Source organism: Protopterus annectens, chromosome 1.part0 (assembly GCF_019279795.1).
Source record: "Protopterus annectens isolate FY-2018-M chromosome 1.part0, PAN1.0, whole genome shotgun sequence".
Lineage (NCBI taxonomy): Eukaryota > Metazoa > Chordata > Ceratodontiformes > Protopteridae > Protopterus > Protopterus annectens.
The window spans coordinates 711517989-711532831 of NC_056725.1; the positions used below are offsets into that span (position 1 = coordinate 711517989).

A 14843-nucleotide genomic window follows, 5' to 3' on the forward strand; every position below is an offset into this window, starting at 1 on the left:
AGAAATCAAGAAAAAGCACAAATTGAAATATTTATGAAAGACTTAAATATGCCAAGGTTAGAGGTGGGTGAGGCTCAACAACTAATAGTTAACACAGAAAAGTGGAGGAGATGAGATGAAAATGGCGATGTACAACCACTCTGCAAGAAAGTCTCCAGGAAGGGATGGTGTTCCGATACAAGTTCGGAAGCTGGTCTGGAAGAGGCACCAACATCCTGGAAAAAAACACTGGTGGCTGTAATACCTAAAGACAGTAAGGAGCTATCTGATCCAGTTTCATTTAGGTCCATTTCAGTTTAAACCATAACTAAAAATGTTTATGCCCATAATGCCTGAAAGAATGGCAAAGAGGATGCCAAAATTGATAGAAATTGACCGATTTGGTTTTGTGGAGGGGAGGAAAACACAGGACAACAATAATATAACAATGATGATTCAGAGGGAAGCACAATGTAAGAAAATACCTTTGTTACTGGTGGGTCTTAATACAGAGAAAGCATTTGACAATGTAAGATGGGATTTTATGAGTACGGAAATGGAAGCAGTTGCATTTCCTGATATAATAAGATTAATTAGAAGGCTATATGAGGGATCAGAGGCAAAAATCAAAATAGGAGGGTTCCTTTCTGATAATTAGTGTCTGAAGAGAGGAGCCAGGCAGGGGTGTCCTCTTTCTCATTTGTTATTTACATTATATTTAGAGACATTTGCAAAGTAAATAAGGGATTTGGAAATTCAAGGATAAAATTGGTATGGTGCTCAAGAAAAGTTAGCTTTATTTGCAGATGATACTATTTTGGACCTGATGGAACCAGAAAAGGGCATCTCACTGTTGTGGAATATTCGGAGACATTTCCATTTTTTTTGGGGGGGGGGATATAAAATTAATGAAAATAAAACAAAAGCTATAGTTAATTATGTTTGTACTCACAAATTAATTGGTTCAGCAATACCTATATTTATGGGGCAAAATGAAGTATTTATGAGCATGGATTAAAAAGGATTCTGTTACGGCAGCTAAGGATATGTGGGAAAAGACTAAACACAAGGCAACACAAAAACTGAGAAGGTGGAAGCTCTTGCCTGTGGATAAGTAGTACAAGATACAACCAGTAAAAATGTTTTTATACACAGGTCAGGCATATTTTTTTATCAACCAGAGGAGGATCTCTGGATAATAATTAAGAGAGAGTAATTTGGGAGGGGAAGAGGGCAAAAGCCAAGTGGGATAGGTTGATTCTCCCAGCAGAACAAGGAGGTTTAGATTTCCCTGATTTCAGGGGAAACTTTAGAGTTATACAGTTAAGGTTCTCATACATAACACAAGGAGAAACCTACAATTCAAAGTTGAAGGACAAGATGTTGAAAGCAGGGGTATAATTCAAGAAATAAAGAAAGAATGGGGTTTTGAATGTAGATCCTTAAGGAGTATAACAGTCATACAGAATATTATATTCATAAATTAGCAGAAAGTATAGTAAGAGCTAAGCCAACACAGGAATGGAGAAAGATTCTGCTGATAGGGATGACTGTAATTAGGGTACAGAGAATATACAAGAGGAGGCTGGTACACAGACTATACAAGAGGAGGCTGGAATTTACTGGAGGAAGCTGGCAAAGAAACCAAGATTATTAGGCACAAATAATTAGAGGAGGAAAGGTAAAAGAATGTGAAGAGGCCAAGAAGACATTTGGATTGCAGGCTAGTGATTGTCCTCCCTATCAGAGATTGATATCAGAGTATAGAAAAACAGAAAGGGATAGCAGAATCCTAAATGAAAGACCTGCACTAATTGAGTTTCTAACTGAATCTACAAAAGAAGCTGCTGATAAAAAAAAGATAGTAGAGTATACAAAATATTGTACAATAACTATAGGAATCAATCAGTGGAGGTCAGAAAACAACAAGATGACATATGTATGGTTTCCATATATGCAACAAAATCTAGAAGGCTTAACATTTTTGCCTGGAAGTATTTGCACAGATACTTTTACACCCCAAACAGACTCCAAAATGTTTTCCTTGGGCAGATGGTAAATGTTGGAGGTTTGATGGGGGCGAAAGAGGTAACGGGGAACATATGTTTTGGGATTGTAATGAGGTGGCAGATTTTAAAAAATAATAATCAAATGAACAACAATGACTTTTGGTATCGGCATGCTTTCTCGGATTTTAGACTTTAAAAAATTGCCTACAGAGTATTCTGTCAAGAATACAGGGTAAGTAAACAAGTGTAACTAAGGATTTGTTTTTTGAGCTGGGATACAGGATATGGGTTGCCTACACATATTAAGGCTGTGTTAAGTTTAATTCTGGTGGCTGCCAAAAACACAATTACTAGAAAATGGAAATCAAATTCTAAACCAACTACACTTGAAGAAGTGAATATTGGAACAGATATAAAAGTACAGGAAGTGGGATATTTAGAAAGGGGTAGGAGTACATTACATAGAAAAATGGATATTGTGGAAACTTTTAGTTATGTACTTACCATAACTTTAGATGTATGGGATCCATCTCGCCTACATTCTCTACAGATGGGTTCGGAGCCGATCCTCGGCTCCGACTCGGCACGCTATACAACAGCACGAAGTCTCTTATTGGCTGAGTTACCTCATATCCCAGGATGCACCACTACTACTTCCCCAGATCTTGTTTGTCCGCACACATACACACATAGACTGTTGTTATACAATTGCCAGGTGTTTCAAGAGAGGAAACAGTTGTATTTGGACCGTCCGGTCTCTTCTGGCCTCCAAGGCAGGGGGAAGGAGGGTGGGTTATTAGGAATGTAGGCGAGATGGATCCCATACATCTAAAGTTATGGTAAGTACATAACTAAAAGATGTAATGTGATCCTATCTCGCCTACATTCTCTACAGATGGGACAGCGTCCCTAGCACCTAATTCCTGGGTGGCTCATTGGAAAACGGTCCGGAGAACTGTGGAACCGAAGGAAGCTCAACCCCTAGATGCCACATCCAATTTGTAGTGAGTAATAAAGGTGTGTAGAGAAGACCACGTAGCAGCCGCACAAATGTCATTAATAGAGAGCTTGGAATGAAAGGCTGCCGAAGTGGCCATAGCCCTGGTAGAGTGAGCTTTCACTGGGATTGTAAGCTCTTTATTTGAAATGTGATAAATATGAGTGATGCAGTCTCTGATCCACTTGGCAATAGTGACTTTCGTGATTGCTTTGCCCAATTTATTGTCCGAAAAGGACACAGACAGTTGATCTGATTTACGTGCTTGGTGTGTCCTATCCAAATAGAAACGTAATTGTCTGTGCACATCTAAGCTGTGAAAGGTATACTCAGCTCTGTTTGTATACTTAGGGAAAAAAAACGGTAATTCCAGTGATTGTTGCAAACAAAAGTTAGAACAAACCTTTGGTATAAAGGATGGGTTTTGGTCTAAGAGATACTCTATCTTTGTGAAATACCAGGTATGGTGGTTTGACACATAAGGCTTGAAGTTCTGAAACTCGCCTGGCTGATGTGATAGCAACTAGAAGGGCAGTCTTCCAGGAAAGAAATTTTAAGTCACAGGTAGCTGCCGGCTCAAAGGGGGGTGCAGTTAACACGCCTAATATCACGTTAAGGTCCCACGGTGGTGCAGGATGCGATATAGGGGGCCGTAAAAGCCAAGCTCCTTTAATGAAGGCTTTGCACAACTTGTTGCTCATTAAAGGTGGTTCTGTATTCTCATGAAAATTGGAAATAGCTGCCAATTGAACTTTGACGGTAGACACCGAACAACCCTGGTTGAACAGGGAAGTTAAAAACTTCAGAACCTCTGACACAGAAGCAGTCATAGGATCTAATCCTCGGAGTTGGGCCCAAATAGCAAACTTCTTCCATTTACTACTATACATCTTTTTGGTAGAAGTCTTGTGGGCGGAGGACAAAATATGCATGACTTTAGGGTCGAAAGAATGGTTCCTAACTATGGTCGGAAGAGGAGTTGCCAAGCTGCTAGCTTCAATGAATGGAGGGACTGATGGAGCTGTCCTGACCGATGCGTCAGGAGGTCTGGGATTTGGTCCAGGAACCAGGGACCGTCCAATGCATACTTGCGAAGAAAGGGGAACCAAACTTGACAAGGCCAGTATGGGGCGATTAGAATCATTTTGCTTCTCAGTCGGATAGCCTTCTGAATTAGTTTGGGAAGAAGGGGAACCGGTGGAAAGGCGTATAGCAGACCGGGGGGCCAAGCTTGGATCAGAGCATCCTTGGGGGTCTCCCCGGGAACTGGAATAAGAGAGAAGAACTGTTGGCATTTTGCGTTGAGGGGAGTTGCAAAAAGATCGCAACATGGAACTCCCCATCTCGTGAAAATCTGTGTCGCCACTTTGTGATTCAAGGACCATTCGTGAGGGGAGAGAATAGTCCTGCTCAGTCTGTCGGCTATCACATTGGATGTTCCCGGAATGTGAGTTGCCACTAGAAAGCGTTTGGTAGCAATCGCCCAATCCCATACTCTCATGGCCTCTCTGCAAAGGGGGTAAGACCTGGTCCCTCCTTGTTTGTTCAAGTACCAGACTACCGACATGTTGTTGGACTGAATGGCAATTGTCCCCTGGGGGAGGTGATCGTGCAGCGCTTGCAATGTTAGAAGCACCGCCCTCATTTCTAAGATATTGATGTGGAGAAGATGCTCGTCGGAGTGCCACGTGCCTTGGACCGACCTGCCCAGATAATGACCCCCCACCCTGTCTGGGAGTCGTCCATAGTCAACGTGGCCAAGGGGGATGGGGGAACGAAGGGTCGCCCCTGATCCAGGTTGGAGGAAAGAAGCCACCAACGAAGATCCTGTTTGCACGTCTCTGTGATCACTATTTGGTGACTGAGGGGGAGGTCTTGATAAGACCACTGGACTGAGAGGAGCCACTGGAGTATCCTCATGTGCAATCTTGCTAAGGGGACGAGAAGAATGGTGGCTGACATGGAACCTAACAGCTGTAGGACCATTCTCGCTGGAGCGCGACGTCTGAGGAGTAACGCCCGAACCTGAGACTGCAATGTTGCTATCCTTTCCGCAGGAAGATAGACTCGCATCTGCCTTGAGACTATTTCTGCACCAATAAACAGAATACGCTGTGATGGCAGCAATACGGATTTTGTCCAATTGAATGTGATTCCTAAGGAGCTGCCTAAGGAGATAGTGGCTGCTAGAGCTTTTAAGAGTAGATGCCTTGAAGTGGCAGTTAGGAGCCAGTTGTCTAGGTATGGAAACACCTGGAATCCTAGACTTCTCAGGTGAGCAGTCACCACTGCCAAACATTTGGTGAACACCCTGGGGGCTGTGGTGAGACCAAAGGGCAGTGCACGGAACTGAAAATGACTGTCCCCCAGGCTGAAGCGCAAGTGTCTCCTTGACGCCTGATCTATCTGAATGTGATAATAGGCATCTTTGAGATCGATGGAGCACATCCAAACACCGTTCTCCAGAAGCGGGAGAATGGTTTGTAAGGTGACCATCCAGAATTTGGACTTTTTCACTGATCGGTTTAATCTGCTGAGATCCAAAATGGGCCTCAGGTCCCCAGTCTTTTTTGGTACCAAAAAGAATCTTGAGTAAGTCCCTGATCCGGCCTGATCTGCGGGGACAGGTTGGATGACTCCTTTTTGAAACAGCTTTGAAATTTCGATGGCTGCCATATCCCGTTGACTGAGTGGTGGGTCCGGGATTCTCTGGGATGGTGGAGGGGGTTGAGAGAAGGGAATGGAGTAACCTCCGGCGATGATTCGGAGCACCCATCGGTCCTGGGTGATACTTTCCCAGGCCTTTAGGTGCCTCGAAAAACGACCCCCGACTGGCTCCTGAGCTGCACAGTCGGGCACTCCTTCAGGGATGCTGGAAGGAGGAGGAGCCACGAAAGGACTCGCGGTCTCCAGTGTTGCGGGGGCCTCCGCCGCCTCTGGGACGGCGTCTCCCTGAAAAATTTCCCCTTCCTCTGCCTCTAGAAGGGGAATCGCTCTGCTGCGATGAGTAAGGCTTTTGAGACTTACGGAACCACATTTTCCCTCCTCTTCGAGCCTTGGGATAAGGTCTGAAGGGAGTGGAAAACCGGGCCCCTACGGCAGTTAAAGTCTTACCCTCCTGCTCGCAGCGAGTTAAAGTGTCCTTTACCTTGGGCCCAAAAGGAGGACCCATCAAGGGGCGTCGGCAAAGGAAGACTTAAAGGCCTCCGCAAAGTGACACAGGCGTAGCCAGGCTTGTCTCAGTTGAGCAACACCTGTGCCCGCCGCTGCTCGCCTCCTTGGCCGCATACGAAATGAGCCTCATGGATGAGTTGGATAGGGAGGAAAGGGTAGCCAACTGGGAGTTAACCGTCTGGGCTAACTGCTCCGGTAAGTTACCAGAGAGGGTATCCGACAGCTCCTTGACCAGATCCCTCTGCAGTCTCGTAAGTCGCCAGGTAATTCAGAGACCTTAATGTAAAGGTTGCTGAAGCAAGGGTGCACTTCCCATACCGATCCATGCTCCTAGACTCCTTATTAGGAGGATGGATGGATGTTGAAGCCTCTGCCACATCTTGTTGGGTAGCAGATGCCACCACCAAGGCATCTACAGCCACACCTTTGGTAAGAAAATCCTTATCAGGGGGTGCCAAAAGGAATTTATTGGGGCGAGCTGGCACCGGTTCAACAGAGTCTGGATGTTCCCACGCCCTTCAAGAGATCAAATCCAGGAGCTCATCGAAGGGCGGAGACACCCAGGAGGTGGAGGGCTGAGCCCCGAAGGCCTTGAGGAATACCGACTCCTCAGCAGAAGGGGGTTTGGACTGCCAGTCAGCTCGTTGCTTAAGGATTTCCAAGATGTCCGCAAAGGAGACATCATCCGAGGATGAATTGGGGGACCCTTCCGCATCATCGAGATCGGTATCCGAGGTGAGAGACTCATCAGGGGAGTCCACATGCTTCCTCTTGCATTGTCTCTTCCTCGGGGGTTCCTCCGAAGACAATTCGGAGGGGCCTCCGGGAAGAAGGGAACCCCCGACGGGGGTAACCTCAGGCCCCAGGGCTCCGCTGTCGTGAGACAGGGGGATTGCAAAGGAACCAGTCTCCGTGCCAAGGGAAGGTGGTGGTGAGATGGTGGAAGTGGCTAGAGAGGATTTGGCCAAGGCACTCCTCATGGCCTTGAAGGCGGGACCCCCACAGTCCTGGGAAGGATCAGCCCCCAAGGTCACGACAGCAGTCGGAACTCCTGCCGCCGACGCACCGAGGGGGAGGCTCGGAACCGAAAGGATCGGCCCCGAAGCGTCCCCCCCGGGGCCGACAGAGGAGGTCCGCGTACCGAACACCGACCCGAAGGGCAGGGTTGGAGTTAGGGTCGGAACCGACCCGACAACTTCCACCGGCTCCACCAACACCGACTCCAACGGCGCCGAAGCTCTTGGAGGAGGAACCAAGATGGCAGGGTGGGAAGAAGGCTCTGGAGCCGACTGGGCTGGAGCCGAGACCAACTTTTGAAAGACCGGAGACTGAAACAGCCTTTGAAGCACCCTGTCTACATCCGAATCGGACATCCTCGAGGACCGAGAAGAGACCGACCGGGTCCGAGTCGACTTCTCCGCCGGCTCCAAAAGACTGGGGGACCGACTCCGAATGGTTTCGAGAAGTATCGGCGCCGAGGGAGATTCCACCACTACTGCAATTTCCCTCGGAACCGATGTGGACTTCGGCACCGAAGGGGAAGAGTCTGAGCGGGCAACCTTCATCGGCTCCAAAGGCAGTGGAGCCGATGGAGATGACTCACCTCTCGACGCCCGAGCTCTCGGCTCCGAAACCAGAGGAGTCGAGGCTTGAGACATCGAGGCAGACCATTCCGCCCTCGGCTCCGAAGTCCGTGGAGCCGACGGAGAAGCCTGCCTTGACTTTTTTGCTGCCGGATCCGACGGGCTGGTCGGAGCCGAACATTTTTTCTTCCTCGACGGGGAAGAAGAAGATAGGGCTTCTTCAAAGGAAGGGGTAATAAGCCCTTTCAAAATCAACTTGTTTTTCCTCTCTTGGAGCACGCGAGAGGAAAAAGCGTGACAAACGCTACAGGATTCATGTAGGTGCTTCGGCCCCAGACAGTATACACACAACAAATGGTCGTCCGTAATGGACATTTTGTAAGAGCATTTTGAACATTTTTTAAAACCAGATGGCCTATGTTCTTTAGACATGGCTATCTACTTCCAGTAACTTTAACGAGAGAGAATTTAAACACTGACTATAAGAAAAATACACATGACTTAAACTAAGGCAAGGTCCCTCTAAGTAAAACGGGAACACTTGCCACCAAGAAAAAAATACAATCTACCACCAGTTGTAAAATTAAAACACAAGGAGTAGCTGATAAACAGCCCTAATTAAAGCGCGAGGGCTAGGCAAAGGCCCCTCTAACTTAAACGGGAACCTTAGCGTTGACAAAACACAATTTTTTACCACAAGTTTCAAGGAAAAAAGAGTCACACAACAATAAATAGCTGTTAAAACAGCTTTTGGGTAAATTTAGCAAAATTTCTGACAGAAATTTAAGCACTAGAGGTACTTAGCTCAGCCAAGTCCGAGACCACGTCTATGCTGTAGAAGCGGCAAACGAGATCTGGGGAAGTAGTACTGGTGCATCCTGGGATATGAGGTAACTCAGCCAATAAGAGACTTTGTGCTATTGTATAGCGTGCCGAGTCGGAGCCGAGGATCGGCTCTGAACCCATCTGTAGAGAATGTAGGCGAGATAGGATCACATTACATCAATACATGCAGAAAAAAATGTTTTGAAATAGGAATGAGGTTTAAGAGAAGGCAGAAACTGAATAGTTTATGTAATGTTGCTTAGATTATATGATGCTTAACAATATACATGATGTATAATGTTTGAAAATGTGAACTTGTTAATATGGTTTGATTACTTTTACATAAATGTAAGTTTGCCTATATGTTACTAGTGATAATTTAATAAGGTGTTTAAAAAAAAGAGTTTGGTCCGCCTTCCCTAGCAGGGTTGACTATGGGCAAAGAGAGATAAGGGAGTGATTACGGAGTCTAGAACAGAAGCTGCTATTAAAAAGGGATAATTAATACAGCATATATAACACTGCATGGCAACTATAAGAATTACATGAAGATACTGAAGAGAGACTGGACAGGCAATTTACAAAGGAATAACAGTATGTCACCTCTATGGCTCCCACATATGCAACAAAGTTCAAAAGGTTTAGGACTCATGTGAAAGCTAGAAGTGTTTGCATTTGGTAGTTTATACAGCAAGCAAACTTCACAAAAGTTTTCCTCAGGTAGATTGCAAATGCTACAGGTTTGATGGGAAAGAGAAAAGTAATTTGGAACGCGTTTTTTTTTTTTGGGGGGGGGGTGGTTAATGACTTGGCAGATTTTAAAAATTATCTACTTAATACGTGGTCAAAACTTTTGGGGAACAATTGGTTACTACTAAGGAAATTATTGTTTTGAGCTGGGACTAGACTTACTAAGGTCTAAGTTTTTTGCTACTGGCTTCCAAAAAAAAGCAATTCCTTGAAAATGGAAATTGAAACATTAACGAGCTGTAATTGAAGTTCTGAATATTGTAAAGGAGATAAAAGATCTGGAGGTAGGATGTTTAGAAAAAGGAATGAGCAAATTACATGCAAGTAAATGGAATTTCTGGTAACAATGCATGCAAAACACTGTTCAGAAGGCGTAAGGTAAGGCAGGAACTAAGGAATTTATGTATGGCTTGTTTTCTTTTCTATTAATGTATGTGCACCTATGCCATTTTGTAAATTGTGATTAAATAAAGATGTTTAAAAAAGAACTCTAGAGCACAAAAACGTTTAGCAAAACAATTTAGATAGAAAGTAGAAAGGGTTGTCAACAAACGTAGGAAGAGTATGATAAGAAAAATAACCAGAGACCCTATAAAGGTATTAGAGACATTTTGAAAAATGTTGTGAAACTTTGCATCAATTCATTAACATCTATGTGGTGTGCAATGTCACACCTCTAGCAGTCTTCACACATCTTGCATTCCAGAGCATTTTCTGAAACATAAAAAGCATAAGAAAAAAACATGTAAATATTTTGTGAACAATAAACGCCATTAAAACTGTACAAACAGCAATGTGATCAGTAGGCTGTATTCTTTACACTGACAGTAGTCTGTGCATTCATACTTTTTTCTATAAATACTGTAAAATATTGCAATGGTCACAAACTCCAAATTAAACTTTTTGTAAACTTTCACAAACTTTTTAAAACTGTACAACCTAAACATATATTGCTAGAATTCTTTTTAAACTAGACATAAGCTTTCACGACAAGAAATTCCTCTGTAAGTGCATGCTTATTGAGATATTTATAGAAATATGAAAACATATGCTTAATTGTACAAATGGCAAAACAAATAATACTAGATCTCTCTCTCAAGATGTGCAACTTACAGGGCAAATATCAAAGACAGTTTTCTTTAACAACATCTAAGGTTTCACTTAATGTCATGCAGCAGTCAATATGTTCATATGGAAATATTGCTTATTTTCATAATTACTTGCAAACAGCAATATTTCCATTGTAGTATGATATACATGATATTCATACAGGATATTCTACAAAAGGGCCTTAAAGAAACATATACCTGGTGCCAGAGCCATGAGCTCAAGCTTAATGCCAAGAAATGTACAGTTATCCCCTTTGGAAAAAAACATGTACCCATGAATTACCACATAGGTGGCAGGACACTAAACATCGAAAGTGTGATGAGAGACTTAGGGACACAGGTGGACAGTGGTCTCACTTTCGATAACCACATTGCCACAACAGTCAGGAAATCCTTCTATGTGGCACACCTCATCACTAAGGGCTTTTCATCCAGAAAAAAGGAGGTCATTGTCCCACTGTACTCATCTCTCATTAGACCCATTATAGAGTATAATGTCCTGTTTGGTATGCACCTCACAAGACATCTGCAACAGCTGGAAAGGCCAGAGAAATACCTCACTAAAAGAATCACAGGCCTAAAGCAGATGCCATATGCAGACCAACTAAAAAAACTCCAGCTATACTCTGTGGCATATCGTCCACTCAGAGGCGATCTCTGCTTAACATACAAAGCCATGTCAAACCCTGAGCTGTTGGACATGCTCCACTTAAAGAAATCCCAATCCATCAGAGCCACACGCTCCAGGGATCTAAACCTTGTCATCACAATGAACAAAACATGCTGGAGGGGATAGGTTCCTGACCCAGAGACTCCCAATACTGTGGAATAGACTGCCCATACATGTCAAGCAGAGCGCCTCATTGGCCCTCTTCAAAAGGAAGCTTGATGATTGGATGAGAGAGAGGAAATTCACCCCGGGGATCATGTCAGTCGCCCTGCTAGACAGGGTCCAGAGAAGTAAATATTGTGGGAAGAAATATCCAGGGAATTGTTATGGCTAGGCTTGCATAGGCCCTAGGGCTGACAGCCTAGTACCAACCTATGAACCTACAAACCAGCACTGACAGTGATCTGTCCTTTCCCCACCTTGGTGTTTTACACCATACACCTGAACATGCAAGTCTCTCAGTTATGAAAATATAAATAAGCGGCAAAAAAAATTAATTTCTCCACTGCTGGACATCCTAGACAAGCAACTGTAGTGTCATTTTGTTAACAATGTATTGCCCTTTCTAATACTGCCTATTATTTTCTGGCAAGTGACTTAGTTGAAGAGTCTAGACCCCCAAAAGTTCTTGATGCTATATGGCAGTACGGGTATAAACTGGAAGTATACAAAAAGGGCATTTTAATATTGACTGAGTAAGATAGAGAAACGGGGAGACCAAGAACAGGCATAAATATAAATATTTAAGGAAAACTTAATTATGACAATGCTAAAGAAAGACAAAGCTCAAATAGCTAAAATAGAAGATGATGAGATAAAATGTAGATGTTCAAGGAATTCTCCATGAACAGACAGAATTTCCATGGATGTTTAGAGGGAAGAAAGTGCTAAATATATAGAAGGTTTGTTTAACAATATTTTAAAAGGGGAGGAAGTACTACCATCATGGAAAAAAGCTGTACAGCTTGTATTACCAAAAGAGAGTAAAAACCCTTCAGAGACAGATTCATACAGATCCATTTCAATTTTAAATCACGACTATAAAAGTGCTCTACACTAACAGAATTGCAAAGGTGTTGTCAAGATAGATATAATCCAAAAAATTACATTTTGGTAGTGTAGAACATTTTGAGACAGTTTCAAGTCTTTTCTGAAAATAAATGAGTATTTAAAAAAAGCCACATGAATTAGTAAATGCAATACCCATATTTATGGGGACATGACAAGATGATGTACTTAGGGGTATAGATTAAAATGATTCTGCCATAGCAGTTAAGAATAACAGCAAATAAAAGATAATGCAAAAAATTGAAAAGCTGGATGCTCCTGGTTATGGACATGGGTAACAAAAGACAACCAGTAAATGAATGAATGAATGAAAGAAAAAAAAAACTATATATATATATATATATATATATATATATATATATATATATATATATATATATATATACATATATATATATATATATATATATATATATATATATATATATTACACACACACACACACATTAATATATAAATGTACAATCATATATTCATATGGATTCAAGCGAACTCAAAGGCAATTTCAGCAAATTGTAAAACATTAGAAAAAAATGACTTGTATATAGCAACTCTGAAGTCATGGCAAAATCCAGTTAAAAATCAATTTTGATGAACATACTTCAATCTTTTCACATTTGTCAAAACTACCTTAGAATAATCGATAGTAGCCCTATACACAGACATGCATATAAAAGTGATCAGTCCATTTTTTTCTCTCTCTCCATATATATGTAATGATGTACTCCATATCGAAAAATGGGGAACAAAGGGGCTGGTTTTAATCATGATGATGATGATATGTAATAAAGCAATTCCGATTCCACATTATCAAAATAATACAAAATGACCACTGTTTTGGGAATACTGTGAATTAGGCATTCTCCAAATCCTGCCGAGTTCCAAACCTTGCGCTATCCCGGTCTACCTGGTACTGAAATGGAATACTATTGTATGTCCCCCTCCATTTATACCTGAACTAAATGTAGCTATAGCGCCATCACTATCACCTTCCTGTCCACAACCAAAAATACCACAGTAACATCAAACAGAATGTAGTTGCAGAAAGGATGAATGCCAAGTTCTTGATGCAGTATTAAGTATCATATAACCAAATCCTTATGTTAATAAATGCCAGTATTTACCTTTTCAAGACCATTGAGCACTGGGATAAGGAACCTCACATCTGGGAGCCGCTTCTGGTACAGGTCTCTAACTCGTTTCACCAGCTCTGGTGATGGAGGCACTAATAAGGAATTAAAATGCAAGCATTATTCTAAGCAGACTACACAGTGTTCACAACAGCAGCTACATTCATAGTGCTGATGACTGAACTATATGCAATTCCTGTTTACTGCTCACTAGGAAGATGGATTTAGGAATAAAAGGTGAGAAAATTGTAAATATTTACTGTTCTTCAAAAAACAGACATGCAATAACAATATTATACTAAGGTTATACTTCAAAGTACTGTAAACACACTTTTGTAACAAACAGTGACAAGATATCACAGCATGGAAGTGCTTGAAAGGAATTTGTTACCATGTTACTCAGTACCTTCAACTGTACAGAGTGCTACATGATAAAAGTATAACATACATCTGAAAGTCATTTAAAATGGCTCTCAGTTGGATGATGTTTCTCTGCACACACTGTTCTGACACACCACTTCACTAGAGATGCATGCAAATGGATAATACAAATACAGGCTCAAGGCACAGACATATCTTCTGAAACTATATAAAACCACAGTCAGAAAACTGTCAAAAGCTGCTAATTCCTACTCACTATATGAAAATGACTTGTCAAAACATTACCACAACACTGCTGCATACTTGTTTATGAAATCTGAGCTTTCTCCAAACTGCCTCAAAACATAATCCATTTAGATACTCCCCAAACACCTCATCAACTACTACCTGCTATCCTTAGTAGTCCGTAATATGTGGCTGCTGTTGAGTTCAGCATGTCTGCTAAAAAGGTCAGAGAGGAATGCCTATTTATGCCAAATACAATTCTCTTAACACAAAAATCACCACAATCTTACATTACAACTGGACTGGGTTCCAATTAGCAACTCAGAGCACCCCAATAAGTGATCACTGCCTACCTTACTGCATTTGACAAGGCAAGCTTTTCAATGCCTCCCAAAAATGCTTAATAATTACAGGGCTAATTTGCACCTTGGCTCATTACGAAGGCTGACCTGCTCCCTTAACATCTTCCTAAGACAACTTGCATTCTAATGCTAATCAGCATACTGATGTAATTTAAATTAATTCTGCATGCACTCTAAGCATATAAGCACTTTATTCAACAATGTTTAACTCAATTGATCTAATTTAAATGAACTTTACTGCTGATCCAAATACCTAATTAAAAAAATGAAGACATCTTGAAGTACAGCATGAAAAACAATGAAAACCACTGATAAGATATGCCACTCAGAAAATATAATAACCAAAGTAAATCTGTACTACAACCCAAGATTCCTGTCCAAAAACTTCATATAAGAAATTCAACCAAACTGCAGAGCTATAGAACTGTTTAGAGATAGGGGATGCATGGCTTGGCATACAAAGTCCCCAGTGATCATTAGTCTGGTACACACCTATGAACCTAAAGATATCTATTAAATACCTGCTCAAAACAGATTCCTTTCTGCTACACATTTTCATCAGCCCCAGCTGTCAGGAACCA

At 42.1% G+C, this 14843-nt stretch overlaps 1 protein-coding gene across 2 annotated transcripts in view; it reads right to left on the reverse strand.

The window, feature by feature from the left end:
• SYMPK (symplekin scaffold protein) overlaps nt 1–14843 on the reverse strand; it is a 2606756-nt gene that overhangs the window by 606917 nt on the left and 1984996 nt on the right. For both annotated transcript variants that reach the window (XM_044062505.1, XM_044062497.1), the window contains one exon: nt 13289–13389. In XM_044062505.1, the coding sequence (XP_043918440.1) occupies nt 13289–13389 (101 nt within the window). The remainder of the gene's footprint in view (nt 1–13288; nt 13390–14843) is intronic.